This window comes from Aedes albopictus, chromosome 3 (genome assembly GCF_035046485.1).
Source record: "Aedes albopictus strain Foshan chromosome 3, AalbF5, whole genome shotgun sequence".
Lineage (NCBI taxonomy): Eukaryota > Metazoa > Arthropoda > Insecta > Diptera > Culicidae > Aedes > Aedes albopictus.
This window is the reverse complement of record NC_085138.1, coordinates 395,073,296-395,100,949: the sequence shown is the minus strand read 5'-3', so window position 1 is coordinate 395,100,949 and position 27,654 is coordinate 395,073,296. Positions and strand designations below refer to the sequence as shown.

General features: G+C 43.9%; 2 protein-coding genes across 2 annotated transcripts; both read left to right on the top strand.

Moving 5' to 3' along the window:
- Positions 1–2,379: 2,379 nt before the first annotated feature.
- On the top strand, positions 2,380–5,478 carry LOC134291913 (uncharacterized). Its single transcript, XM_062860320.1, has 2 exons — positions 2,380–2,613; positions 2,679–5,478. Exon 2 carries the CDS (start codon positions 3,041–3,043, stop codon positions 4,760–4,762), a length of 1,722 nt encoding a protein of 573 aa, XP_062716304.1. The 5' UTR covers positions 2,380–2,613; positions 2,679–3,040; the 3' UTR covers positions 4,763–5,478.
- Positions 5,479–5,624: 146 nt separating this feature from the next.
- LOC115258088 (uncharacterized) lies at positions 5,625–9,535 on the top strand. The gene is made up of 2 exons (XM_062860318.1): positions 5,625–9,190; positions 9,256–9,535. Exon 1 carries the CDS (start codon positions 5,749–5,751, stop codon positions 9,022–9,024), a length of 3,276 nt encoding a protein of 1,091 aa, XP_062716302.1. The 5' UTR covers positions 5,625–5,748; the 3' UTR covers positions 9,025–9,190; positions 9,256–9,535.
- The last annotated feature ends 18,119 nt before the right edge of the window (positions 9,536–27,654 follow it).

The window sequence follows — 27,654 nt, the reverse complement described above, 5'->3', positions numbered from 1 at the left end:
GCATATATAGTGTGAAATGCTCGAAGATAGTCTTTGCTCAAGAAAAACAAGGAAATTTCCATAAAAAAGATTTTTGATCGACCGGGAATCGAACACGTTATCCTCAGCATAGTCATGCTGAATACCCACGCCTTTACAGCTGTCACTATGTGGATCCTAGATTTCTCTAGTCTACCATTAGATAATATTTTGGCCACCTTGACGCGTTCCACAATTATATTGGCCCTTCCACACTAAAACTACAGTCATGTATGTTTGTTCACACCGCTCATTCTCGCTGCAGTCCTTATCCCCATTCGCGAGATTATATTAATTTATTGAAACGTCTGTATCGGAAACCCCTAATCAGTTCGCCAGTTCGACACCCACTTCGAATCGTGTCGTTCGGGTAATTTATTAAGCTGGCAACAATTCTCGCTTGTCATTTCGCTCGCCGGGTTCTCCCCTATCCGCCACCAAAGTGATCCTGATATCTCTAAAACAATTGTAATAAATAAATTTCCACCGAAAAAATAAAACAGTAAAAAAAAAGAAACACGACAGGCACAAACCGAAATAAAAACACGGAAACATTTGTTCGACAACAGAAGCAAACGACACAAGTACCCGGAGGCCAATCGGCAATCGACGACCGACCGTCGTCGGTCGCTTCATCGCGAGGTAAGATATTTTCGGACATGGAGGAGAAAAATGACGCCAGATAAAATCATCGCATGGTGCTGCTGCTGCTGCTGCAGGGAACGGCAACAACAAAAGTGATGGTCATTTTTTGGAGAGGGTCTGTTGTTGCAGTTGCGTTGCTTGTTCCGGACGAGCGGGAACAAGTTGCAAATGATTCGTTTTTGATGAAGCGTTTTGATTGGCCCACGCAGGACTGGTTGATCGGGAATTTGCGTTTGGGTTGCTGCAATAACGTAGCTTCATGAGTTAATATTTGATAGACCTAGGGCAGCATCCATTTATTACGTAACGCTACAATCTACATTTTTCGACCTCCCCTCCCCCTCCGTAACGCTTTTTTGTATGAAAACTCGAAAATTTTTGTATGGGCTGTAACGCTCGGTCATACTTCCCCCCTCCCCCTAGAGCGTTACGTAATTTGTGGACGGCGCCTATCATTGGCGTTACTTAGTGATACCTGTATTCTCTGTGGCTGTGTTCACGCAAAGGACAGCTCGAGCTATGCCAGTAGTTATTTTCAGTTGCACTAATGCAGTTTTAATAATTGTTGGCATGTTTGATTATTAGAATCATAAGCCGTTCTGGTTCTAGTCAACAAGTGATCTTTCTATATTTTTGTTTTCAAATTCCTAAGATGTTTACAGAATGCTATCTACTGAGATCCTATTAATAAACACCATTTTCGTCAAAGATTGACAAATTCTAACTATTAAGCACTTTTTGAAGAAAGTGTCTACGCATAACCCGAAGCTTCCGGGATGGTAAGCCTAGATCCCTTTGTTAGTATATTGGTGTCGTGCTCTACAAACCAGCCACAGAATCACAAGCAGAGGTAATGAAACAAACGTAGAATACGAGAAATAAGGGGCAGTTCATAAACCACGTAGACTTAAGGGTGGGGGGGGGGGTGTGGTTAGGGGAGGGGTGTCTGGCCGAATTCTACGCTCCATACAAATTTTAAAATATGTATGGCAAACAATTCGATGACGAGGGGAGGGGGTGTGAGATTACTCAATATCCTGGTACACGGTTTATATGGAAAAATATAAAAAATGGAAACACTCCAACTCCTGTATACTTTTTGAGTTCCATTTTGGTCCCATATCAACTGTGCAAAATTTCAGATCGATCGAAGAAACTATATTTTAGCGCTCGCCATTCTTAGTTTCTCATACGATTTACTATGGGGAAAATTTACTTCTTCAAAGAAAAATCGCTTGAGGTCACCCATTGATCCCTAAAAATAAGTCGTTGAATGATTTCTGTAGATAATTTCACGAGGAATCAGACATTCGAAGACCGCAAAGCGATGCGACACTCGTGGAAAAAGTTATTAAGCCTTTCCCGATCGATAAAATGACGAGATTTTATTATTTATTGTTATTCCTTACATGTTAAACAGCTTTGGCATGCCATTCGGATTTCAGTCAATAACTTTTTCCACATGCCTTGGATCGCTTTGCGGTCTTCAGAGGATTTGTTCCTCGTTAAATTTCCAACAGAAATCATTCATCGATATATTTTTAGTGATTAAGGGGCAACCTGTGGCGATTTTTCTTTGAAAAAGTGATTTTCCCCATAGTAAATCGTATGAAAACTTAAAACGGCTGGCGCTAAAATATAGTTTCTCCGATCGAGCTGAAATTTTCCACAGTTGATATGGGGCCAAAATGGAACTCAAAAAGTGTACAGGAGTTGTTGCGAAACTGGCAACCCAGTCAGGGCGAAATCGGAATGAGCGAATCCTTGACAGATCCGAAGAATGACATCAGGAACGTCAGGTGGAGATTTAGGCAAACAGTACCTAGATGAATCGATGCGATGACGTGGTGATTTCTAGTGCTTCGTACAGAATTTGTATTCGATGAAAATTGCTGAATTTGTATTTGATATTTGCTGATAATTTTGATATGTGCTCTGGAATAGTGGCAGGTGTGCTTGACACAGGTGTTAGTTAGGTGCATAGATAGAATTAAGATAGATTTCTTGAATTTCAGGTCAATAGCTACCACATATCACCTTCTGAAATCTAACCTACAACTTTGGGTACATAGGAGTGTTTTTTGAGAATTTATAGTTGTCCAGCCAATTTTATAAGTAAGAATTATACCCCTTCCGTCCTAAATTCTTTTGCAATAGTTAACTCAATTATTCATCCATAGTTCGTATAGGCGAAGACAGCGACATTGTTGGGAATACGGTTTGATTTTGATATACGCACTGAAATTGTAAGTGAGCACTTTACCCATAGTTTAAACCCCACTCATTAATAAAATTTATGTTTTAGCTTGTAGCTAATGCTAACGAGATTCAGCGTTCCAATCAATTATTCCGCAACAATTCCTACAAGAATTTCATCATGAGCCGAGCGGGCGACATTGATGAAACCATCAGCCACGTAGAAAGCCTGGGATCAGCCTCTACCACTGCTAGCCGTAGAGCCAGGCTGCAGATACAGTTACAGCGGCTCGACGAGGAGCAAGCCATTCAAAAAAAGAAGGCAGCACTCGAGGTCGAAGCGGAGTTCACCAGGAAGAAGTACGAGGCCCTGGAGGCTTCCATAGCGGATGATTCGGTGAGCGTGCGGAGCCGGATCAGCAAAGGGAAGTCTGACAAACAGGTACGTGATTGGGTGGAAAAACTTAACGTTCCGATTGGTGACGGCAATCGAGTTGCCGGCGATGACGACGGAGAGCTAGAAGGCGCGGTCGGTGGGGTAATGGAGAAATTGGATCCCGAGAAGGATCAAGTAAAGTTCAACCCCGCACTTCCAGCTGCAGCGAAGCCAGTGGACATCGAGAGATCGAAAGAAAGCGATCACCCAAGAAAAGGAAAACCATCGACACCCGAAGACGTGGAGTATCTACGACGAATGCTGGAGCAGTACAAGACACTGTACCTAGCAGAGAAGGAGAAAAACCGGCAGCAGCCATCGGTGCCGGAAATTGGTGGCAGCAAAGGGGCATACCCGAAAATGAAGCCCGCCGAGAATTCACATGATCGGCCCACATCCTCAACTCCGAAGCTGATTGGTGAAAGGCAGGATGACCCTGAGAAACTGCACAAGCTGATGTCGCATTCAGCAACCGACGGATTGGGAGAAGGTGTCCAGAACAACATAAGACCGACTGCAGATGACGAATTTGGGTTACGCCAAGGCATCTTTCGAAGGAGCAACGTTTCGGCCATTGGCAACGCGCCATTTGCCACTGGAATCCAGCGACCAAGAAGCCCAAATGACACGGTACATCAAGGGGCACCTATTGGGAGTGTTGACCATCCAGCCGTACTTCAGATGCGGCCGGAGCCCGCCATCTTCCCCGTAGCAGTCGGCCCCACGCCTCAACAGCTTGCCGCTCGTCAAATTCTACCTCGAGATCTACCAAGCTTCTCCGGAAACCCGGCGGATTGGCCTGTATTCATCAGCCAATACACGTATACGACCGAAGCGTGCGGCTATAGTGACGGCGAGAATATGATTCGCTTGCAGCGCTGCCTGAAGGGTGCAGCCTGGGAGGCTACAAGAAGCCGCCTGATTCTCCCCGCATCTGTACCCCACGTCATTGAGTCGCTTCGTATGCGCTATGGGCGGTCCGAGCTGCTGATTGAGTCGCTGATCGAGAGGGTCAGGAGCACACCAAGTCCCAAAGCGGACAAGCTGGACACCATCATCGAGTTCGGAACGAAAATTCAAACCTTGTGTGATCATATCACAGCTGCGAACCTTTTGGATCACCTCGGCAACCCGACCTTACTGAAGGATCTGGTTGAGAAGCTGCCGGCGGAGTATAAAATGCGATGGGCGACGTACCGGAGGAATCGAGCGCTGGTGAATCTCCAAACGTTCGGCGAGTATATGGAGGAAGTCGTCGCTGATGCGTGCAGCGTATCATCGTACGGAGGAAGTGAGAGCGAAAGATTCGCAAAGCGTGAAAAAGGAAGGGCACCCGACCGAACTCTTCTTCATTCCGACACCGGGGGAAACAGTAACACGTTAGCGAAAAGTTACAGCAACCGGCACATAGAATGTGCCGCAACAACTTCGAATGTGCGATTTGCAAGAAGACCGGACATCGTGTGAGGGATTGTATGACATTCAAGGCACTAGCAATCGACGAACGTTGGAAAAGGGTTCAAAGTCTCGGATTATGCCGAACTTGCTTGTACAACCATGCCAGACGATCGTGTCGTATCACCAATAGATGTGGGGTGAACGGTTGTCTAACTCGTCACCATCCCCTCCTACATTCCACCCCAAAAGATACAACGACTTCCAACGTGCCGGCACCACTGGACCACCATTTCCATAACCGAGACCTTCCATCCTTGTTGTTCCGTATAATTCCTGTCGTTTTGTACAGCGGAGCGAACAAAGTAGCTACGTACGCTTTTCTGGATGAAGGGTCCAATATTTCGATGATCGAACGGCAGTTAGCAGCGACGTTGAAGGTAACTGGCTACCGGCATCCGTTGTGCCTTAAATGGACTGGTAACGTGACGAGGGAAGAGAGTGATTCGCAGCGGATTACGATAGAGATTTCGGGCACCAATCAACGAGCACCGAGGTATATTATGACCGATGTTGGAACCGTGGACTCCCTCGACTTGCCCAGGCAAAGTTTGCCGATCGAGAAGCTAGCCGAAAGGTTCGGGAATCTGCGAGGTCTGCCTATTCAGGGGTATCACAGTGTTACACCTCAGTTGTTGATTGGAGTCGATAACCTTAAACTGGCAGTCCCACTCAAGGTAAGAGAAGGCAACGTGGGCGGCCCGGTTGCCGTGAAAACAAGGCTTGGATGGTGCGTATATGGAGGTCATCGGGATGAAGGACAGCTGTCCGTCAACTACCACGTCTGCGACTGTTCAGATGGTTATTCCCTTGACAAAATATTAAAAGCGTATTTTTCGCTTGAAGAAGCTGGAATACAACCGACAAGCGCCGGAGTAACTGCGGAAGATGAGCGCGCCTTACAGATCCTCGAACAAACTACCCACTATGCCAATAATCGATACGAATCGGGTCTGTTATGGAAATACGACGATTTTGAATTTCCTGACAGCTACCCTATGGCTGTCAAGCGGTTCGAATGTCTGGAGCGCAGATTGGCCAAAGATCCAACACTCAACGAAAATGTTCGGAAGCAGATCCACGAGTACGAACAAAAGGGGTACGCACACCGCGCGTCACCTGAGGAGCTGAACACCGCTGACCTTCGTCGCGTGTGGTATTTGCCGCTGGGAGCCGTTACCAACCCTAGAAAACCCGGAAAGGTGCGACTCATCTGGGACGCCTCAGCAAAAGTTGATGGCGTCTCTTTAAACAGTATGCTACTGAAAGGGCCCGATCAGATGACACTTCTACCTGCGGTACTTTTCCGGTTCCGGCAGTATCCAGTCGCCGTAAGCGCCGACATCAAGGAAATGTTCCATCAGGTACGAATTCGGCCAGAAGATCGACATTCTCAACGGTTTGTGTATCGAGCTGACCCAACGGCGCCGCTGGAAACGTACCTGATGGATGTGGCCACTTTCGGATCAACTTGCTCCCCCGCTACAGCGCAATTCGTGAAGAATACGAACGCCAACCGATTCACACAGGAATATCCCAGGGCAGTTGAAGGAATCATCCACAACCACTACGTGGATGACTACCTTGACAGCTTTGCTACTACTGAAGAAGCTGCTCAAGTCGCGTCACGGGTAAAAGAGATCCATCAACATGGTGGATTCGAGATCAGAAATTGGTGCAGTAACCAACGAGTCGTCTTGGAACAACTTGGAGAGGTCAAGAAACAAACCGTCATCGATCTTACCTCCGGTACCGATAAACAGTCGGAACGGGTCCTTGGAATTATGTGGGATACACAAGATGACGAATTCCGATTCAGCACTTCTTTGCCCGACGATATAACCCACCTGCGAATGCTTGACACCAAACCGACTAAACGGCAACTGGCGCGGTGCGTCATGTCGTTTTTCGATCCTCAAGGGTTTTTGGCGCCATACCTGATATTCGGGAAAGTTCTGCTACAAGACACCTGGCGCGAAGGAATTGGTTGGGATGAACAGATTTGCGATGGAACGTTCGAGCGATGGAAGCACTGGCTAGAGATGCTGGACATAATCAACCAAGTGAACATACCGAGATGCTACTTCTCCATGGGTGATCTTACAACTCTGGACATCCACACGTTCGTGGACGCAAGCGAAATAGCGTATTCGTGTGCTTCGTATTTCCGGATAGCGAATCCCTACGGACCAGCAGAGGTGGCATTCGTAGCAGCGAAGACCAAGGTAGCTCCCGTCAAACCAACAACCATTCCCCGTCTGGAACTCATGGCTTGCGTACTCGGAGTACGGCTAGCCAAATTCGTGGTCGATGGACATTCTCTTCCAGTTCGGAAACAATTCTTCTGGAGTGACTCCGAGGTCGCAATGAGTTGGATTAACGCGGATCCCCGGAAGTATCGTCCTTTTGTTGCTTTCCGAGTAGGCGAAATTTTGGAAAAATCTAACCGCGAGGAATGGCGCTGGGTGTCATCCAAGCTAAACCCGGCCGACGAAGCAACCAAGTGGGGATCAGGACCGTACTTCGACAAGAACAGTATTTGGTACAGCGGACCTGAATTTCTTCGTCACTCTGAACTCCAATGGCCACCGAGGAAAACCTACGATAAGGTGACGGACGATATACGCGTCTGCTATGCTCATCGCAATCTAGAAATACCAGAGCAATTGCTGGACGTCGAAAGGTTCTCTTCATGGAAAAGGATGTTACGTGTGATGGCCTATGTTTGCCGATTCGTGAACAATTGTCGAACGTCAAATACTGGTCAAGAGCGGAAAATCGATCACCTGACGCAGTTGGAGTTGCAGAAAGCTGAGGAATGCTTATTTCGAGCTGTGCAATGGGATTCGTACGCGGACGAACTAGTTATTCTGACCAAGAACCAACGCCTACCAGTGCAGAAGCGCCAACCATTGGAAAAGACAAGCGCTCTCTACAAAATATCGCCGATACTAGACGCAGCGGGAGTTTTGCGGATGGACAGCAGGATTAGTGCAGCTCAACGTATCCCTGCTGAAATGAAATTCCCTGTCATCTTGCCGAAGCGACATCGCTTGACCATGTTGCTTCTGAAGGATCTTCATTGCAAGTTGTTGCACGCCAACAATGAAGCTGTCGTCAATGAAGCACGGCAACGCTATTACATAGCGCATCTACGGACACAAGTACGACGAGTGTCGAAGGAATGTCAGATGTGTAAGATACGCAATGCGCAGCCATCAATACCGCGAATGGCTCCCCTTCCAAGTGCTAGGCTATCCTCTTACGTTCGTCCTTTCACTTACTGTGGTCTCGACTACTTTGGACCCCTGTTGGTGAAGGTCAACAGAAGTCATGTCAAGCGTTGGGTGGCTATATTCACATGCCTGACAATACGGGCCGTTCATGTGGAAGTTATCCACACGCTTTCAACCGAATCATGTATCAAAGGGGTACGCAGGTTCATCTCTCGCCGGGGAAGTCCCGCCGAAATCTACAGCGACAACGCTACTTGTTTCCATGGCGCCGACCGTCTTCTGAGGGAGCAGATCAACAAAGGACTTGCTGCGGAGTTCACCAGCACCCAAACCTCATGGAAGTTTATTCCTCCAGGCACTCCACACATGGGGGGAGCCTGGGAGAGACTGGTGAGATCGATTAAGGTTGCTCTGGCCACACTCCAAGACGGTAGCCAGAAATTGGACGACGAGTCTTTACTGACTTTTTTGGCGGAAGCAGAAGGTATCGTCAACTGCAGACCACTCACATACCTACCTCTGGACTCGATCGAGCAAGAGGCCTTAACCCTGAATCATTTTTTGTTGGGCAGTTCTTCGGGGGTTCGTTTACCAATTGTGCAGACAGACAACGAAGTATCTCTTTTGAAAGGTTCGTGGACAGCCATTCAGAAATATCTGGACATCTTTTGGAGACGCTGGACTAGGGAATATCTCCCAACTCTAACAAAACGCACGAAATGGTTTGGCGATGTGAAACCTGTCCAACCCGGGGACCTGGTCCTGATAATTGATGACACCAAGCGCAACGGATGGATACGTGGACGGGTACTAGAGGTATTAACAGCCAAGGATGGACGAGTACGCCAAGCTATTGTGCAGACTGCTGGAAGTGCACCTGCTAGGAAACCCATTTCAAAATTGGCGGTTCTGGAGGTATTCAAGGATGCTGGAACCAAGGACATCATAGGTTCCACCAGGGGGGAGGATGTTGCGAAACTGGCAACCCAGTCAGGGCGAAATCGGAATGAGCGAATCCTTGACAGATCCGAAGAATGACATCAGGAACGTCAGGTGGAGATTTAGGCAAACAGTACCTAGATGAATCGATGCGATGACGTGGTGATTTCTAGTGCTTCGTACAGAATTTGTATTCGATGAAAATTGCTGAATTTGTATTTGATATTTGCTGATAATTTTGATATGTGCTCTGGAATAGTGGCAGGTGTGCTTGACACAGGTGTTAGTTAGGTGCATAGATAGAATTAAGATAGATTTCTTGAATTTCAGGTCAATAGCTACCACATATCACCTTCTGAAATCTAACCTACAACTTTGGGTACATAGGAGTGTTTTTTGAGAATTTATAGTTGTCCAGCCAATTTTATAAGTAAGAATTATACCCCTTCCGTCCTAAATTCTTTTGCAATAGTTAACTCAATTATTCATCCATAGTTCGTATAGGCGAAGACAGCGACATTGTTGGGAATACGGTTTGATTTTGATATACGCACTGAAATTGTAAGTGAGCACTTTACCCATAGTTTAAACCCCACTCATTAATAAAATTTATGTTTTAGCTTGTAGCTAATGCTAACGAGATTCAGCGTTCCAATCAATTATTCCGCAACAGGAGTAAAATGTCTTTTTGTGTCCCACGCTATAATACTCAAATTTGGTCTACTTGGTTTATGAACAGAAATTCGATAGGTGGTACTGCAAATCCTTCAACATTGTCGGGAGTCCACGAATACTTGGAGATCTACAAAAGGATCATGGGTACAGTATCGTTACTGGAGGTGTTCTGGACAGGATCCATGGTATCGAACGTTTAGAGATTATCATACCATCTAGCAGAGCTGCTGACACACACGCGTGGCGGGAACCAGTGTGTAAAAAAATCGGAGGTTGAAAGTGAAGATTGACATTCTTATTTTTTCATTCGTGTTTGGCCATATTCATTGTCAGCTGAATGCCTCTTTTTTCATTCAAATCTCTGACCCGAATATATTTTTTTCGCATGTCATTAAATGTCCAATTTGGCGGCTGTCCATAAACCACGTGGTCATTAGGGGGGGGGGGGTTCGGCCAATGACCATTTTGTATGGACAAATAAAAATTTTTGTATGGACTAATGACCACGCGGGGGGGGGGGGGGGTTGAAAAGTCCCAAAAAAATGACCACGTGGTTTATGGACAGCCCCTTTCTGCTAACAAACGCACAAACCGACTTATTGGACAAATAGAGCAGTTAATTAGTATTTTAATTAACTATTATGCACACGTTTTGAGGTGATTGTAAGAATAATTGGGAGTTACGGTCTAGTTATATTTCTCAGTGAAAATTGTCAGTGACAGAAAAATGAATGAATAAATGAGAAAATTCATTCACCAAAATGAATTTTATTTTGATCCCTCAGTTGAGAATTTTCAAAATTCACGTATAATTTTACTCACTGAAAATGAAAATTTTAAACTCTGCTGGGAACAGCTGTTACCGTGATGGATGACATGCAAAGGCTTGTGATTGATTGGAGGATGATCGATGAAAGTATGAGCAGTTTTGAAAAGAAAGCACCGAATGTATGGTATCGAATGACCTAGGTTGGCTGAAACAACCGGACGTCGCCTCAGCATAAGCGCAGAATCTTGAGGCATTATTGCCAGACGAGCTCAATGAGATCCCGCTTATGGCCTGCTGGAGTCGAGTTTTAGTAGTAGATACAGCGAAGAGCATCGTCGGGTATTTGGAACATAGTCGATAACGAATAATTTGGCAATAATTGCTGAGTGATTTCGCATGAGCGTGAGCATAGATGACCGTACAATTTGTGGTTTCTACTTCGTGATTGACCAAAACAATCGAAATTGCACAAGAAATCTATAAACGAAGCTTGGGATAAAGCGGTAGCTACCCCCAAGCTTGTGCGATTTCAGGAATTCCAAATTTTGTTTTTCGAGGAAGGCAAGGAATGTTAGTGTGAAGTACGTTGCTACTAGAAACCGAGGTCACCTCATGTTCTTCGCGACTTCGCGACGCAAAGGAGTTTTTGTTAGTGGGGAAAAGTCACATGATCTGGCATCACTTTGGTAAATAATGTGATTCTTTCAATCTATATTTGAATCAAAATTCGTATTCATTCTGACTAAAACATTACACAGTGGACACCGAAGATGACGAACCATTCAAATTATTTTGTCAATGTATAAATGGATGAAAAGTACATATGTAATAACAAAAGGTAATTTGGACGCTTGTGCCGATTTTTTATGTGACGAATCTTTCAATATTTGTTGGGTAAATACACGAAAAATATGGTCTCTTCTTCGCACGCCAAAAAATTTCGTGCTATTTTCTACGTAAATACTACATGATTTTTCACAACGAAACAATAGCATGAAACGAGCTCACCAATCATGTGCATCTATCTCCCGCGCAGGTTTATCGTAGCTTTTGCTGTGTGATGCGCGCGAACCTGAAACCCTCACATAAGTCGGCACCCAGAATTGTTTTTGACCAGCGAGCCCGAACTATCACTTTTCACTCGATGAGTGCAGAGCGATTTTGGAGTAGAAGAACGCTGTGATGTAGCCGGGGCCCTCAGCGCAAATTTTCACACGTTTGCTCCATAAGAAGATGGTCATGGGTTCGATGCCAACCCTGACACTTTCGTCAGTTGTTCTTTCTCCCTGAGAGCAGATGACACTGACCTTCTTCTTAGCCCATGGCTCAAACGGACCCGGATACTTGGGCATCGGCGAACGGCAACCATAATGGACCTCCAATCGGACTGGAAAAAGGAACAACCAACAGTTACACATCAACATTTTCGTGCTCATCATTCTACCACGATAAGGTAGAAAGTGAAAGCAGCGTGAAAAGCAACCAGATCGATATAGTAGAATAATAGAATACTTTTAGGCGCTGTTCAAAAGTGGCAGTGCAGCTGCCAATTGGAATAGCTCACATAGTGCCCTAGTCGACAAACGAGCTGTAAAATTAGGTTAAGTGGTTAAGAATAAAAAAAGAACGCTTTGCTGGCAGTCATGCTGAAGAATGGAAGCCATGAGAACGTGGAACGGAACAAAAGAAGAAACCCACTTAATTCGGGAGAAAAAACGCCACCTGGAACAAGCGAAAGAAGCGAGGAAATGGACAACGTTGACAACGCATCTCACAACAGCTTCGTGTCACACGCTGAATTGTATAAGGATAAGAAGCATCTTGACGGACGGAGATGATTGAAAAGTGGAAGCAGTACCTCTATGAGCACCTGAATGTCAAGGAGAACGTAAGCAGACGAGATGATGATGATGGTATAAATGGTGTTGCGACATAACTCATCAAGGCGAGACCAGCAAAGTTCTGGCAGCCAACTGCACCGATTAATAGTCAGAATCAGGGAAACCGAACAGCTAGGAAGAGACGAAAAGGGTAGTCTGGTCCATTCATAAGAAAGAAAGGCAACCATTTCGAATGTGAGAGCTTTAGAACGAGCACCATTTTGAATGCCGCCTACAAAGTGCTCTGCCAAATCATCTTCCGTTGTATGCCACCTTAAATAAATGAGTTCGTGGGAATGGGAAGTTATGGAGCCGGTATCATCAACGGCTGACCGACAAAGAACCATACCTTCATCGTACGGCAAGCCCTCCAGAAATGGCCCAGGACCCAGGCCCCAACGCATCTCCCGTTCATCGACTTCAAGATGAAAATAGGCACCAGGGCCCTACATTTTCAATTTCAATTGAAATTTTCAGGTGAAGTTTGTAAACAATGTTTTCAATCGTCAATGGAAGCAAGGCGCCGTCGTCGTCGCCCAGTCCGACTGTCATCGTCACCGATGAACCGACGGTGCTACGCCGTCGCAGATGCCGCTTTGTTTCGCACTCACAAGCTCACGCACGCTCGTTCGACATCAAATGAATTTCTCTGTTGTAACTCAATTAATGAGTGTAACAACCGACAGATCTGTGTAATGTTGATGAATGCTATGCATATTTTGCTGAAATAGTCTATTACCCATAAAAAAATTAAGCAAACAAACATTTTAGATAATTTGAAAATTTCAATTGAAGCCCAGTCGGTGTGAAAATGAGCCGCCGCCCGTCGTTGCGTCGAAGAGAGCGACAAAAAGAACGGATGAAGCGAAGCGCTTGGATGTTGTTGTGAATGTTCCCGTCGTCGGCGTCCGTCCGATGCTGATGGACGCTCGCTTTCAGCGTCATGTTTTGGTTTCGACGATGTAGGCCCCTGATAGGCTCTCGTCGCTGAACGTGGATTTGGAAATGCATTCAGCGAATCCGGACGACAGAGATAATGCTGTTGAAGAAGAAGACGGTGGAAAAGTCACCTCCTACAAGGCGCTAGTCCAAGAGGTCCTGGACGAGAAGATGCAGATCAGAGCATTAACGGCGGAGGCACCTCTTTAGTGCAAAAGCCTGGTAGAGATTACCAACAACGATGAACTCGCAGCCGACGACGTTAACACCCTAGGATGTTAGGTATGGCGCACCACGTTGGCGTAGTACATGCTCAGCGTGCCTGTGTGGGTCATATTGACCCCAACATCTCACTAGGGTAAGCAGCAATACCCGACAGACACTCATTCACCGTAGTCAATCTCTCAGTAAGAAAAGGTTAGCAAGGCGACCGCAGTTGAGAAGATCAAAATTGGTTGGTCAGTATACCGCTCAGCATCTATGAGTCGTCAGAGGCATGCACCAAGTAAGTGCTTTGAGCAAGGCTACAAGTCGTGGGCGTGCAAACGCCTTGTCAGGAGTAAATATTATTGCATTATCTTTCTCTGCTTGGCATAATGTCCCCACTGGGACAAAGCTGCTTCTCATCTTAGTGTTCTATGAGCACTTCCACAGTTATTATAGCTGGGAGCGTCCGCTACCTATCATTATTGTGCATGTTTATGTCGGGTGGCAGACAAGAAGATACTTTATACCCAAGAAAGCCATGAAAAGTTCCTGGATCGATCGGGAATCGAGCCCGTCATCCTCAGCATGGTCGTGCTAAATATATTATACTCTCGCTTCTACAGCCTTGGCTGTATGCACCATTCGTCCAGACAAAACAGCCGCAGATAGTGCAGATCATACAACTGAACCTAAACCACTGTGAGGCTTGCTGTGAAACTGCTGGCTTAGAATAACACTACAGATGACCTGTTCCGGTGGTAAGAGTCCACCAAACGGGGTAATTACAATTCAAGGTGTCAAGCTAGGGGCGGGACAGCTCTAATATTCATTAGCGGTATTAAGCAGTATTAGAAATATTAATCCCAGACATAATCCTTTTTTGAACAAAGTAAGCTATGCTTATTGAACTGGTTCGATATGAAATGACAGAAGCAAGAAATAAGTACTTTCATTGTTTTGAAGTTGTATGAAATTAGCTGCATATCGCTCACTCCCGGAGCAACGATCCCGGAAATATCGCTGATAGACCACCAAACTGTGATACCTCGTATAAATATGTCCGTTTCAATAGCTTGTATCTACAATCATTCCAGCTGCTCACAGGTCACAGATCATTCCAGCTAAAATAGGTATTACCGAGAGTTCATCTCCGGATCAATACGGCCAATATTTAGTTAGCTAGACTCTACAATCTTGAACTATCAGTTCATCCTAGACTAAAACGACATTGGAGTACAAATGTCATTAGTAGAAAGTACTGTTAATGCCAATTTTCACATTCTGAAAATATCAAGGAAAAATATGCACAATATAAAAACGTAGTCAGCTTATCAATTTAGTTTTTCATTCGTGTTTATTCATGCATGTACATGCATTTGATGACAACAGTTTCCCACAACCAGCTTGTGCCTAGACCTTGTAATTAAAAAGCATCGAATCACGCCTGGAGCTACTTCTTGATTTTTTTACGTCCAGCGACATGGTCTTCCGAACGCCATCTCCAAGAGTTCAGTGAAGCTCACGTTATTTTCACTGCTCAAAAGAAATTAGAGGTTTGATAAAACGATTGAACAAATTCAAGAAAAACTTCTGATGAACCGTATTTCCATCTCTTGTTTTCGTGACAGATGGTTGTTGTGTAAAAAGTCATGACATACTACACAAAAAATGATTCAGTGAACCATAAAGATTAGGAAACTAATATTTATTAGGTGGTATTAGCGTCGATATTAGGAGCTGTCCCGCCCCTAGGTGTCAAGCGACTCGTGCCCTCCTTTAAAGAGACGGAAACAGGATGGGGCAGCTGCGCACTTAGTTCCAATATAGGAAACCCCATTTTCTCCCCAGCTAGTCTGTCAGGAGATGTCATGGATGGAAAGTTATTGATGAGGGTCATCAATAAAAATAGGACTCTTTGTAATGGAGCGCAGCAGCTCCATCATTACCTTTGCGTCCTCGAAGTCTAACATCAGTAAGGACTTCAAGCAGGCCCTGATGAGACTTCGTTAGTCAATGACAGTTAAAGACTCATGTGAACTGTGACAGCGGCATAATCCGTGAAGTTGAAGGTACGAACCGAAGTCTACCAAGACGGAGGCCTCCGCTTTCGTGGGTAGCCTCAAAAGTGTGACGGATGCGATCGCTTATGACAAACAATCGCAGAAGCGTGTGAGGTAGCCGTCGAGGTTACCCCGAATGTCAGCAGTATAAAGCTGGCAAGTCTAATCCCAGCGAAGAAAGGCGGGTTGAGGAGATAATACACTTTGAACCATACTTGAGCGGAAGATGAAGAAGAAGAACATGTAGGAGCTTAGGGACACCCGGCCTAAGACGCTCTCGCCACCAGGACTTCACACTGAACAGTCTAAGTACTCGGACATCTTAAAGACTATGAGGAGCGACGCCAACCTCGTGGATCTTAGAGCCGACATGTGCAGTATTAGACGTACTCGTACGGGTAAAATTATCCAGAAGCTCAAGCGCGACAAGGAGCGCAACAGGCGTTACCTACAAACATCTGGCGAAAAGGTCCTTGTCGAGAATTTCGAGGTAAGGGCTCTTACAGCGAAGGCGACTCTGAAGGTGATTAGCCAAAATGAGATCAGTGACACGGAAGACGTCAACAATGAGAGGTGCAAGTGGCCACCAAGACAACCAATTTGCTCGTATAATGAAGTTTTTCATATTATACGTACTTTTATGCGTTAAAGATACATCGCATAAAAAGCAGCAAAAGTGCCTTATGCGTACAAAAGTGCAGACGCTATACGTGTATTGACGGAACAATAATAACGCTATATGACTTGAAGCGATATCTTATACGATGCACCGTGTGCACTATTGCGACGTAATTCAGCATCTTATGCGACTTAATAATAATTATTAAAAAAAACAATTCTTGTCAGCTCGATATCGAACTAATGACCTCTGGATTGTCGAGCCACACTTCACACACAACACCAAACGCTACTTATGAAACAAGCTGATTGATTATCATGATATTCTAACTCACCTCAGTGTTTGTTGGAATGCACTTGATTCACTTGCACTGTGCGTCTTTGGCAGGCTAAAACGACGAAGCACCATTTCCCGCACACTTTTAACTGCCCCTCTTTGGCTAGCGCCTCCCATTGTTGATTATCAAGCCAGCAAATCAAATAATGATGACTTTGTAACCATAATTATGGTTGTTCACTTTCTTGTAGCTTTTTGGCTCTGCACCCACAGTCCAACATAAACTCTTTAATTGTTATCACATATCAAATCGCATAATGTCAACGTAAACGCTTCTAGCTTATGCGAGTTTGTATGCACATTTTAACGAGTTTCTTTGTACTTTTATGCGATTTTATCTATATACCAATACGACGTAAACTGACACAACAAGAAAAGTACCAAGCAAAGTCGTATAATCATCGCAGTATGCAATTATGCGAATTCATTTGGTACGCGATGGTGTTGTGGATCGTCTCTCTATCAACTATAGTTCGGATTCCGGAAGGTAAGGCCAACCGTAAACGCTATCTTGTCGATTACAAAGACCGCTGGGATAGCTCTCCAGTGTAAAAGAAGATAAATTCACGGTGGTATCACATTTCCCGGAATGACACATTTCCCGGAACGCCATTTCCCGGAGTGACATTTCCCGGAATGACACATTATCCGGAATGCCATTTCCCGGAATGACACATTTCGCGGAATGCCATTTCCCGGAGTGACATTACCCGGAATGATGCTGGATCATTGAGGCTGAAGTATGATACTTCAGAACGAAAGTGTCAATAGGCCGAATAGGATATTACAGGTCGAATGACTTTTTTGGTGGGTTGCGTGTTATCTTCTTGACAGTTGAACTGGTAATGAATTCAAAAATAATCCTCAGCCTTAATTAGCACAAAAATACCATAACTCCTTTTCTTTATAATTGGAAGAGCTTTTTATCAGGCCTTTAATATATAAAATGATGGATTTTAATTTTATCGTGCCCTCATGGTTGTCCGTGAGGGAATTTGATTGGCATGTCCTCATTGGACCAACCATTCAGTTGTCCGTGAAGACTTCATATGTCGTGCTCTCATCGGACCAACCAGCCGGTTGTCTGTGATAAATCGAAGATGTTTTAGTCGAAAGTCCTCAGACCTTCTCATCTACCATAGCAAAGTACATACCAAAAAAACAACAAATGCAACCAACCTATCAGCCTGTACTTCATTTTGAAGCAAACTACCAAAGCTTTAAAAGGACGGTCACTGGGCAGCCTAATGGAATGGTATTATTATGAAACACATACTGCCTATGATCGCATATCGCTGGGTTTCCTATTCATATGGGACAGTTATGCGATTATAGGCAGCATATACCTCGAAAGAACAGCCTATTTTTAAAAGAAGGAAAAATCTCTGATGAGAGAGTTAGTAGTATGTATATGCATTTATGATAATCAAGCCATTCAATTCCATTGTTCCATTGTTCTTTCGAAGTATATGTATACTACATTAGCAATTCATTTAATTAGGATGCTATGATACTGTAATATTGACCACATCACAAACTCTCCCATCAGAGATTTTTCCTTCTTTTGAAATTAGGCTGTTCTTTCAAGGTGCACATACCTCGAGCACATATAAAAATCAAACTATTCGACTAGGCTGCCCAATGTCCGTCCTTAGAATTTAAGCCATTCATGAGCATGAGCATGAGCATAGATGACCGAGTCCTTAGAATTTAAGCCATTCAATTCAATAACCTAGCACGCTAGCTCCCTAATGACTTGATACCTCATTTCGCGAAATTAGTAATTCCGGGGAATTGTCACTCTGGCAAATGGCATTCCGGGAAATGGCTTTCCGGGAAAATGATCATTCCGGGAAGTGGCATTCCGGGAAAATTATCATTCCGGGAAATGTGTCATTCCGGGAAATGTCATTCCGGGAAATGTCACTCCGGGAAATGGCATTCCGGGAAGTGGCATTCCGGGAAATGTGATACCACCTAAATTCACTATTGTGCAGTTGTGACTCTGGATGAAATATACCTCCAGCAAGCTATAGTACAAGCAGATGGAGGTGATCATTGCGATACACAAACGTGAGAGTGTTTTGACTTATCAAATAATATCAAATAATCCTTTATAATCTTCACAACATTTGCATTTCTTTGCATTAGTCGACCAAAACTCATGAAAATTGTTCAAAAAATAACATTCCTGTATGTCTGCAAGCTGAATTATTGTTGTATTGTAGATTAATAGCGTTCATTCTTGCTTACAGATAGTTCCTGGAGTTTAGGGGAAATTTTACCAATTAACCATGAAAAATAAACTCACCCCATATCACCCTAAAATTGATAACAGTCATGTCAAAATAAATTTTATACATCGAAAACATCACAATAACTTTCACCAAAAAGTAAAACGTACAAAAATTTGAAGTTTCAGAATTAATTGCTAAGTAGATCTTTTTTTCTGTCATACCCAATTTTTAAGCAATTTTCCCAATCTTATCTGAGTTCGCTTTATTCCTCAAGTACCAAATATTTTTCAACACAGATTATTAAAACAATGTAAAATGGATGTAATGTATTCACTGAAAGATATATTTTGTCATTTTTGCATGTAGTTTTCATTAAAAATGGAAACCACCATATGGTGGATCTTTTTTTTGTGCCGGTCACTGTATGTAGGTTAATAAGAAAGAAAAGATTTATCAGAATGTGAAGGGAATGACCTGGAAATTATAGAATATCTTGCAAGACAGGTGACCAGACCCTGAAAAAGTCAACTTTCACCGATGATTACTAGCTCTGAGTTCATGACACGATCGTGTGAAATTGTCCCGCTGCATAATAACCAGGTCAGATATCTCATGTCAACTATTTTCCCAGTCAGCTTCGTCGATGTGACCAACAGCCACCTAATTGTGGGGACAGTCTTTCTTCTCACGTCCTTGCACCGTAAGGTCTTGTCGATCACATACGCACAGTGAACCCCGCGCTTGTGATCCCCCAGTATATGTTGAAGGACAGCGTATTGCTGCTGAGCCTCTTAAGTATGAAAAGTAGCTCTCTTACTGTCCTTCTTACTGCTTACATACCGGTTGGTAGACTCGACGCAATCCATGGGACCAAACGATAATGAGGGTTCTCAAAACATTGCGGCCCAGCAGTCAGTCAGTGCCAGGCAGGACAGGGCCCGTTCGGTCTCACTTACGCAGGCACATTAGGTGGAATTATCGTTAAGTAGCAATACTCGCGGTCGGTCCTCAGCCGCGTTGTCAGCTGGGAACACAAAAGACAAAACTTGACGCACCGGTTCCGAGTGATTTGTCTTTCTTCTGCGACAACGACCACGAGCACATTTTGCCTGTCGCGTGAAAACAAGGCCCCCATCCACCAACCATCAGCTTCCGACTCGGACTGACTGATTGTCATTTGCATAACAAACTCTAAATACATTGGACTTCGATGGGAATGCACAAACTGGCGATAGGGAAAAGTGGGACAAAAGTTTGTTTGGGTGATGATGAATTTAAAAAATTAATTACTTATAGGTATTTCGGTGAACATGACCTTCAACTAGGCCAACTGAAAACTTGATCCTGAATACGATGAGGATCGTGCTACATATTCTTTTGATGGTTTCTGTTAACTTAAAATTACCCCACCCTACCCTAAAGTGTAATCACCGGAGGTGAGGGTGCGGCTCTGGCCGCAGATCGCGAACATATGTGTGATTTCACGACTCGCACAGAGATCAAGGAGAAAAATCTCTTTCAATTTGTTTCGCTGTCTCGTCGATGAGCTGTCGCGGCGGTGGCGTCTCGATTGCTCCGTTGTCGTCGCCATCGCCGATGTTGAAGTCTCGTTTGCCATCCTGCATCATCAGGCAGGCCCCCTATGCATGCATGTTCCTGGCTTTGTTTTGACTAATGTGAAAAGTCATTAAGAAATTTGCCAAAGGCCACTAAGCGATTCGCGGTAGTCGAAGCAGACTCATCACCAGAGATGTGCGAGGCTTGTCATCAGGCGATGAAAATGAAGACGATCGACAACGACGACGACGACGGGATCGTCATAAGTGATTGTGAGATGTGATGATAGAAATTAAGGCCAGTTTCGTTTGGCATCGAAATGATGGGTTGGGGAATGTCCTACGGGGATTTGCTTCCTCATCAATGGAGACCAACCACGAACTGGTTGACTGCGGATGCAATTTTGGTGAGCAGCTTTCGGGCGGTAATCGTTAAAATTAAAAACCTCTTCAGTCAGGAAGTTATGATCTTCCCAGCATTGAGTTTTTTTTTGGTGAAAATTTCAAATACATCAATGCTTAGTATTAATTGGACTATTTTAGAGACTTATATTTGAGGCTCATGTTCTATGGCCTGTGATATCATAGAGTGCGTGTGAAATTCATCGAAGATAAAGTCAAATGTGCTCAATACCATGTATAAAGAAAGCTTTTCAATACCTTGTCTATTACCACTCGTACCTCCATTTCTTCGAATCACTGCACACCTTCATCACATCCATAGTTGACTTTCACTGTATAGTTAACTGTTGACTATTCGCTCAATTAATCCACCAAACGGTAGCCGCACCGGGTCGCACCTCGACGACTTTTAAAGGAGCAATAAAATTTATTAAATTAATTGATCAATCTACGCTCCCGGACACTGGTTCCCATTGATCTGAAGTTGGAACTTCACAGGAAAAACGCGTAAATCAGATAAATGCTCAAGTCCCGCACACAGTAGGTAGTAGTGAATGGAGGTGAAGAGTTTAATGACTTTCTTCGCTTCTGGTATTCTCCTCGTTCGATGGGATAATGCTCAATCAAGAACTATTTTCCCGGAATGCGTCGCTTCATCACGTGGTGATTGCCGAGCCGGCACACAGCCCACTTCAGATTGATTCAAGTGGAGCCCCATTCGGACGAAGAGATTGAGTCATCAGGTGGTGGAGCCGGGCTAAGCCACATTCCTCCGCGCTTAGGCAGTCACATTGGAAACGAATTGGACACAGCCATTAGCCGGTGCCTGGCGGTTGGTGTGACAGCGAAATGGACAGATCTGCCAAGGTCAAACCGTGCAGTGGACACCACTTCACTTGGCACCGTTTTTCTGCCACCGCCCTTGTCGTTCATCCGACCCCCACAAAGCCAGAGAGAAATCGATATCGGCAATTTGTCGTGCAGATCACTTTGCGACGTAGTGGCGGCGGCAGCAGCGGCGGCGATGACCGAACCCCATAGATTCGTTAGATACCTACCCTACCCATTGCAGAGACAGGGAGACTAGGCCACATGTCAATCTGCCAGTGAGGTGAGAAGGCCTTTTGTTTGCCTAACCTGGTGCTAGATACGGCGCGGCAGCGAAACGATGACCGCGTGCCGGCCGTACACAATTCAGGCACTCAGCCAGCCGTCAGAAAGCACTTTAGTGTGGGGTCTTGTGCACTTACATGCCCAGGGTTTGAGGTCCCAACCAGTCGGTGACGGCTTGACCGACGCCGCGTCGGCTTGCCTGTGGGTTTAAGTCAATCAAAAACCAAATGGCCATACTTTGACGCCTAGCACACACGACTCGTGCAAACGCCCTATGACCAAAGTTGCAGTCAAAACAAATATCAGTCCGACACAGCAGTGGGTCTCGTGTGTTATTTTTGGCGCATAGGTTAAACTACAATCGGTCGGATCAAATTAGCGTTCTCTGTCGAGGATGCCAGATAAGTGGATTTTTATGTAACTTTGATTTTAAATATTCGGAAAGAGTATAGTTAAAGATATGGGCATCGCAGTTACGTAATGGTCTAGTGAATAAAAGAACTGTACAATTAGAACTTGTAGCCCTAGTCTGGCTTATCTCAGAAAATCAGTAAAGGAACTTTGAAAGTGACTTAACGATATGACCAATCAGCAAGTAATCATTTGTAGGTGACTCGTTCGCCAGAATACTCTTACCTGTTCTTTCCGGAAGCTCCGAACAAACGCTAACACATTACTAAAGATTTCCTATAGCTGTTAAAAGTATACCGGGTGTAAATGATCAGTGCAAGGCCTTGGCCAGATTAACCTTCCTTAGTCCCTAAAAAAAAGTTACAAATAAGACCCTGGGGTCATTTTTGACCCCAAACTTTGAACGGCTCTCAAAAATTAGTGGCTGGGCCGATTTTGATTTTCTTTGGCTCAAATGAAAGCCACACATGTCTAGTTTTCAAAACCCCCGGAGAGTTCCGGATTTGGTCACTGTGGCCACCGGGAACCTGCTTCAACTGAAAAATTCCGCTTTAGAGACCCTAACTTTGGCAAGCTATAACTTTACAACCAAACAAGTAATCAGGATCGTTCAGTAATCGTTGAAAAGGTATTCACGTGGACTTTGATTAAAGACATTAATATTGACTAATTCTGAAGAACCGGTTCCGGAAATCCGGAACATCCGGAAAGTAATGTTTTTCACGATAATGTGCTAGAAAGCACATTCATATTATTTACAGGATAGAAGCTTTTGCATCAAACTTCTTTAGGCCATAATACAATCTGTCGAGAACTATTTCTGTATGTTTCTGGCTATGTCCCGTCCTTCTGGAACCGGTTCCAGGGATCCCACAAGATGGCCAACGAGTTGACTGTAACGAAATTGAACGGTTTTCCGCGCTAAACACATCTGCGTTGGTTAACTCATGATGAAATCTCAATAATTTTACATGCTCCATATTGTTGTGATATGTAAAAATATTGTTGGACATTGTAGTCTTATGTGGCCACCGGAGTGACCACCGGAGAAACCCGTATTGGGGGGCTTCCATGTTTTGCATCAAAGATAGGCATTCGACGGCTCTAACTTCATGATATTTCATGGCCATGTGGCTTCTGGCATTGAAAAGAAGAATTGACCATTCTGGTCTGTTTTGGCCACCGGAGTGACCACCGGAGAAATCCGTATTGAGGGAGTTTCATGTTTTTGCAACAAAGATAGGCATTCGACGGCTCTAACTTCATGATTTTTCATGGCCATGTGGCGTCAGGCATTGAAACGAAGAATTGACCATAATGGTCTGTTTTGGCCACCGGAGTGATCACCGGAGAAACTCGTATTGAGGGAGTTTCATGTTTTTGCAACAAAATTAGGCATTAGAAGGCTCTAACTTTATGATTTTTCATGGACATGTTGCTTCTGGTATTAAATAGAACAATTGAATGTTCTGGTTCGCTTTGGCCACCGGAGTGACCACCGGTGAAATTCGTATTGAGGGAGTTTCATGTTTTTGCAACAAATATAGGCATTCGAAGGCTCTAACTTCATGATTTTTCATGGCCATGTGGCTTCTGGCATTGAAAAGAAGAATTGACCTCAATGGTCTGTTTTGGCCACCGGAGTGACCACCGGTGAAATTCGTATTGAGGGAGTTTCATGTTTTTGCAACAAATATAGGCATTCGAAGGCTCTAACTTCATGATTTTTCATGGACATGTTGCTTCTGGTATTAAATAGAACAATTTAATATTCTGGTTCGCTTTGGCCACCGGAGTGACCACCGGTGAAATTCGTGTTGAGGGAGTTTCATGTTTTTGCAACAAATATAGGCATTCGACGGCTCTAACTTCATGATTTTTCATGGCCATGTGGATTCTGGCATTGAAAAGAAGAATTAACCATTCTGGTCTGTTTTGGCCACCGGAGTGACCACCGGAGAAACCCGTATTGAGGGACTTCCATGTTTTTGCAACAAAGATAGGCATTCGACGGCTCTAACTTCATGATTTTTCATGGCCATGTTGCTTCTGGCATTGAAAAGAAGAATTGACCACAATGGTCTGTTTTGGCCACCGGAGTGACCACCGGAGAAACTCGTATTGAGGGAGTTTCATGTTTTTGCAACAAAATAGGCATTCGAAGGCATGATTTTTCATGGACATGTTGCTTCTGGCATTAAATAGAACAATTGAATATTCTGGTTCTCCAGGGGTCTCCAGTTAGCCTTGTGGTAAAGGCTATGGATCGCCAATCCGGAGACGGCGGGTTCGATTCCCGTTCCGGTCGGGAAAATTTTCTCGACTCCCTGGGCATAGTGTATCATTGTACTTGCCTCACAATATACAAATTCATACAATGGCAGGCAAAGAAAGCCCTTCAATTAATAACTGTGGAAGTGCTCAAAGAACACTAAGTTGAAGCGAGGCAGGCCAAGTCCCAGTGGGGACGTCGAGCCATAAAGAAGAAGAAGAATATTCTGGTTCGCTTTGGCCACCGGAGTGACCACCGGTGAAATTCGTATTGAGGGAGTTTCATGTTTTTGCAACAAATATAGGCATTCGACGTCCATGTGGCTTCTGGCATTAAAAAGAAGAATTGACCATTCTAGTCCGTTTTGGCACTGGCTCGGTCCACGGCGACGGCGACGACGACGACGAAGTGATGATGAAGAATAAATTAATGGTTTGGGGGAGACCACGCAAAGTAGTTGGAACGAGACGAGGATAATGATCGAGCATATGATGATGAGGATCAACAACGGGGCGCAAGAAATTTTTTAGGGGTTACCAATCGTGATGTTGTCAGAGGCGTAGCTGGATGTTCATCATACGTTATTTATTTATCGGCGCAAATATTGTGTAAACGACAGTTGTGGAAATTTTACTATACTGTTGTTGAAAGCTTTATTGAATTAAGGCTCTGATTCATTTGACGGACTTTGTGGTTTAATGTTTAATGTTCCTGATTACTCCTGGGCACTGGGTTTTATCCCTGGCCCTGGCCAGTCTCTTTCAACTTATTTTATAACTTTGTATATACTGTCGAGACTCTTATAAGATCACAGGTCGGGGGGCGCAATAGGAATCCGCTTAATAGGAGACTAAGAGCGAAGACGGCTAATAACAAGACAGACATCTACCCTCTTGCTCCATATACCTTGGGAGCTACAAGCACACTAGCGCCACGAACGACTTCAGGGAACAACATCGTGAATGAGTGTGCATGCGATGCTACCATTTCCGTGTACGTATTTGCATGTACACGCACACAATCATATTTTAATGTTCCTGTGAATCGTTGAGGGCGTTTCAACCATGTCGCCTGCTACAGGGTGGGAGCTGTCTGTCTTGTTATTAGCCGTCTTCGCTAAGAGCTTATGGGTTTTCGGCCTTTTGGGGGTATGGCCTATTATCTCGGGTGTGTTAAGAGTTAGCGCAATACTTTCTTCGGAAAAGTTTTAGGGCTTGATAAGATCTACCATTTAGAACTTTGGTTCATAGGATTAGTTGGCAACTTGGCCGCTAGAGGGACCATCAACAGTTTGATGTTAAATTGCGCTACAGAAACCATATCAGGTTGTCAAGCAAACGTTACGATATGCGACAGCTCAAGACCCTGATAATTTGGAAGGATAGTGTCTTCGGAAAAGTTGTTGGGTACGCCAATAACTTACTGACGATGAGTTGCGAAGTTCAAAATTCCTCCACTGGGCGGCGCTAGTGAATATGCAAATTTTAGAAATTTCATAGCTCAGAATCCTGATAACTTACGAAGTTGGTGTCTTCGGCAAAGTTGATCAGTATGACATAAACTTACATAAAAATAAACACTTGTTTCGCAATTCTGCCACTAGGCGGCGCTAGTGAATATGCAAATTTTAGAAAACTTATAGCTCAGAATCCTGATAACTTAGAAAGTTGATGTCTTCGGTAAAGTTGAGCAGTATGACATAAACTTACATAAAAATAAACACATGTTTCAAAATTCTGCCACTAGGTGGCGTTTACCGGTTTTTTCGTCTTTTTCCGACTTTTTTTGAGTTTTTCGGCTTGGCAAAACTAGTGTCGCTCCCCCCGATAACTTATTAAGTTGGTGTCTTTGGAAAAGTTAATCAGTATGACATAAACTTTCATAACAATTAACACTTGTTTCGCAATTCTGCCACTAGGCGAAGCTAGTGACCATGCAAATTTTAGAAATCTCATAGCTTAGAATCCTGATAACTTAGAAAGTTAGTGTCTTCGGCAAAGTTGATCAGTATGACATAAACTTACATAAAAATAAACACTTGTTTCGCAATTCTGCCACTAGGCGGCGCTAGTGAACATGCAAATTTTAGAAAACTCATAGCTCAGAATCCTGTCAACTTAGAAAGATGGTGTCTTCGGCAAAGTTGATCAGTATGACATAAACTTACATAAAAATAAACACTTGTTTCAAAATTCTGCCACTCGGCGGCCTTTACCGGTTTTTTTTTTGACTTTTTTGAAGTTTTTCGGCTTAGCAAAACTAGTGTCGCTCCCCCCGATAACTAAGAAAGTTGGTGTCTTCAGCAAAATTGACCAGTATGACATAGACTTACATAAAAGGGAAAGCTTGTTTCGCAATTCTGCCATTAGGTGGCGCTAGTGAACTTGCAAATTTTAGAAATTGTATAGCTCAGAATCCTAATAACTTAGGAAGATGGTGTCTTCGGCAAAGTTGATCAGTATGACATAGACTTGCACAAAATGGGACACTTGTGTCAGAATTCTGTCTCTACGTGGCACCAGTAAACACGCAAATTTTAAAAATCTCATGGCTCAGAATTCTGCAATCTTGGAGAGACTGTATTCTTCATTGATGAGATACTTGGTTTGAAATTCTGCCCCTGGGCAACATGCACATTTTATTAATTGTATACCTTGATGTCAGTCGGACTCAAAAGGAATCCTCCGTGGAACTTTTAAGAGTATGCCAGTTGAAACTACTAGACGAATTAATTTAATTATAAAAATTAAAGAATTGCGAAATGTTCATAAAACTCACTAAATGGATAATATTTGTGACTGAATTCCTTGATTGCAGAACTTGATAATTCCCTAATTCCAGTGAAACATTGTTTGTCTTCCTCAAGAAAGCCCTTCTCCTACCAACTAAGGCAACTTTTCATTCTGAAAAAGCTGACTTCACGTAAGTATAAGAAAATAGAGCCAGCAAGAAAGGAGAAAGCATATCAAGTACTAACAAATAATGTGGACATATCTAAAAAGATAATGAAAAGAAACGATGTGATTTTCAAGAACAGTGAACATAGACGACCAAAACGTTAAGTGGTGTTAACCAAAATATTCGATGAAAGGTTTGTTTGTGAACCGAAGTAAAACTATCCTCAATTCTCGAACTAACTATATTACCATTGACAGTGCAGTATCAGACTACAAGAATCGCAGTATATTTTAACATGAATTGCCTCTACTACAGAATAACCTTGTTGAACAATAAGAATAACAACTGAGCATAA

Bases quoted from the DNA above. Each gene is read 5' to 3' on its own strand.
- LOC134291913 (XM_062860320.1), top strand. From the start codon at position 3,041: ATGAGCCGAGCGGGCGACATTGATGAAACCATCAGCCACGTAGAAAGC.
- LOC115258088 (XM_062860318.1), top strand. From the start codon at position 5,749: ATGGCTGTCAAGCGGTTCGAATGTCTGGAGCGCAGATTGGCCAAAGAT.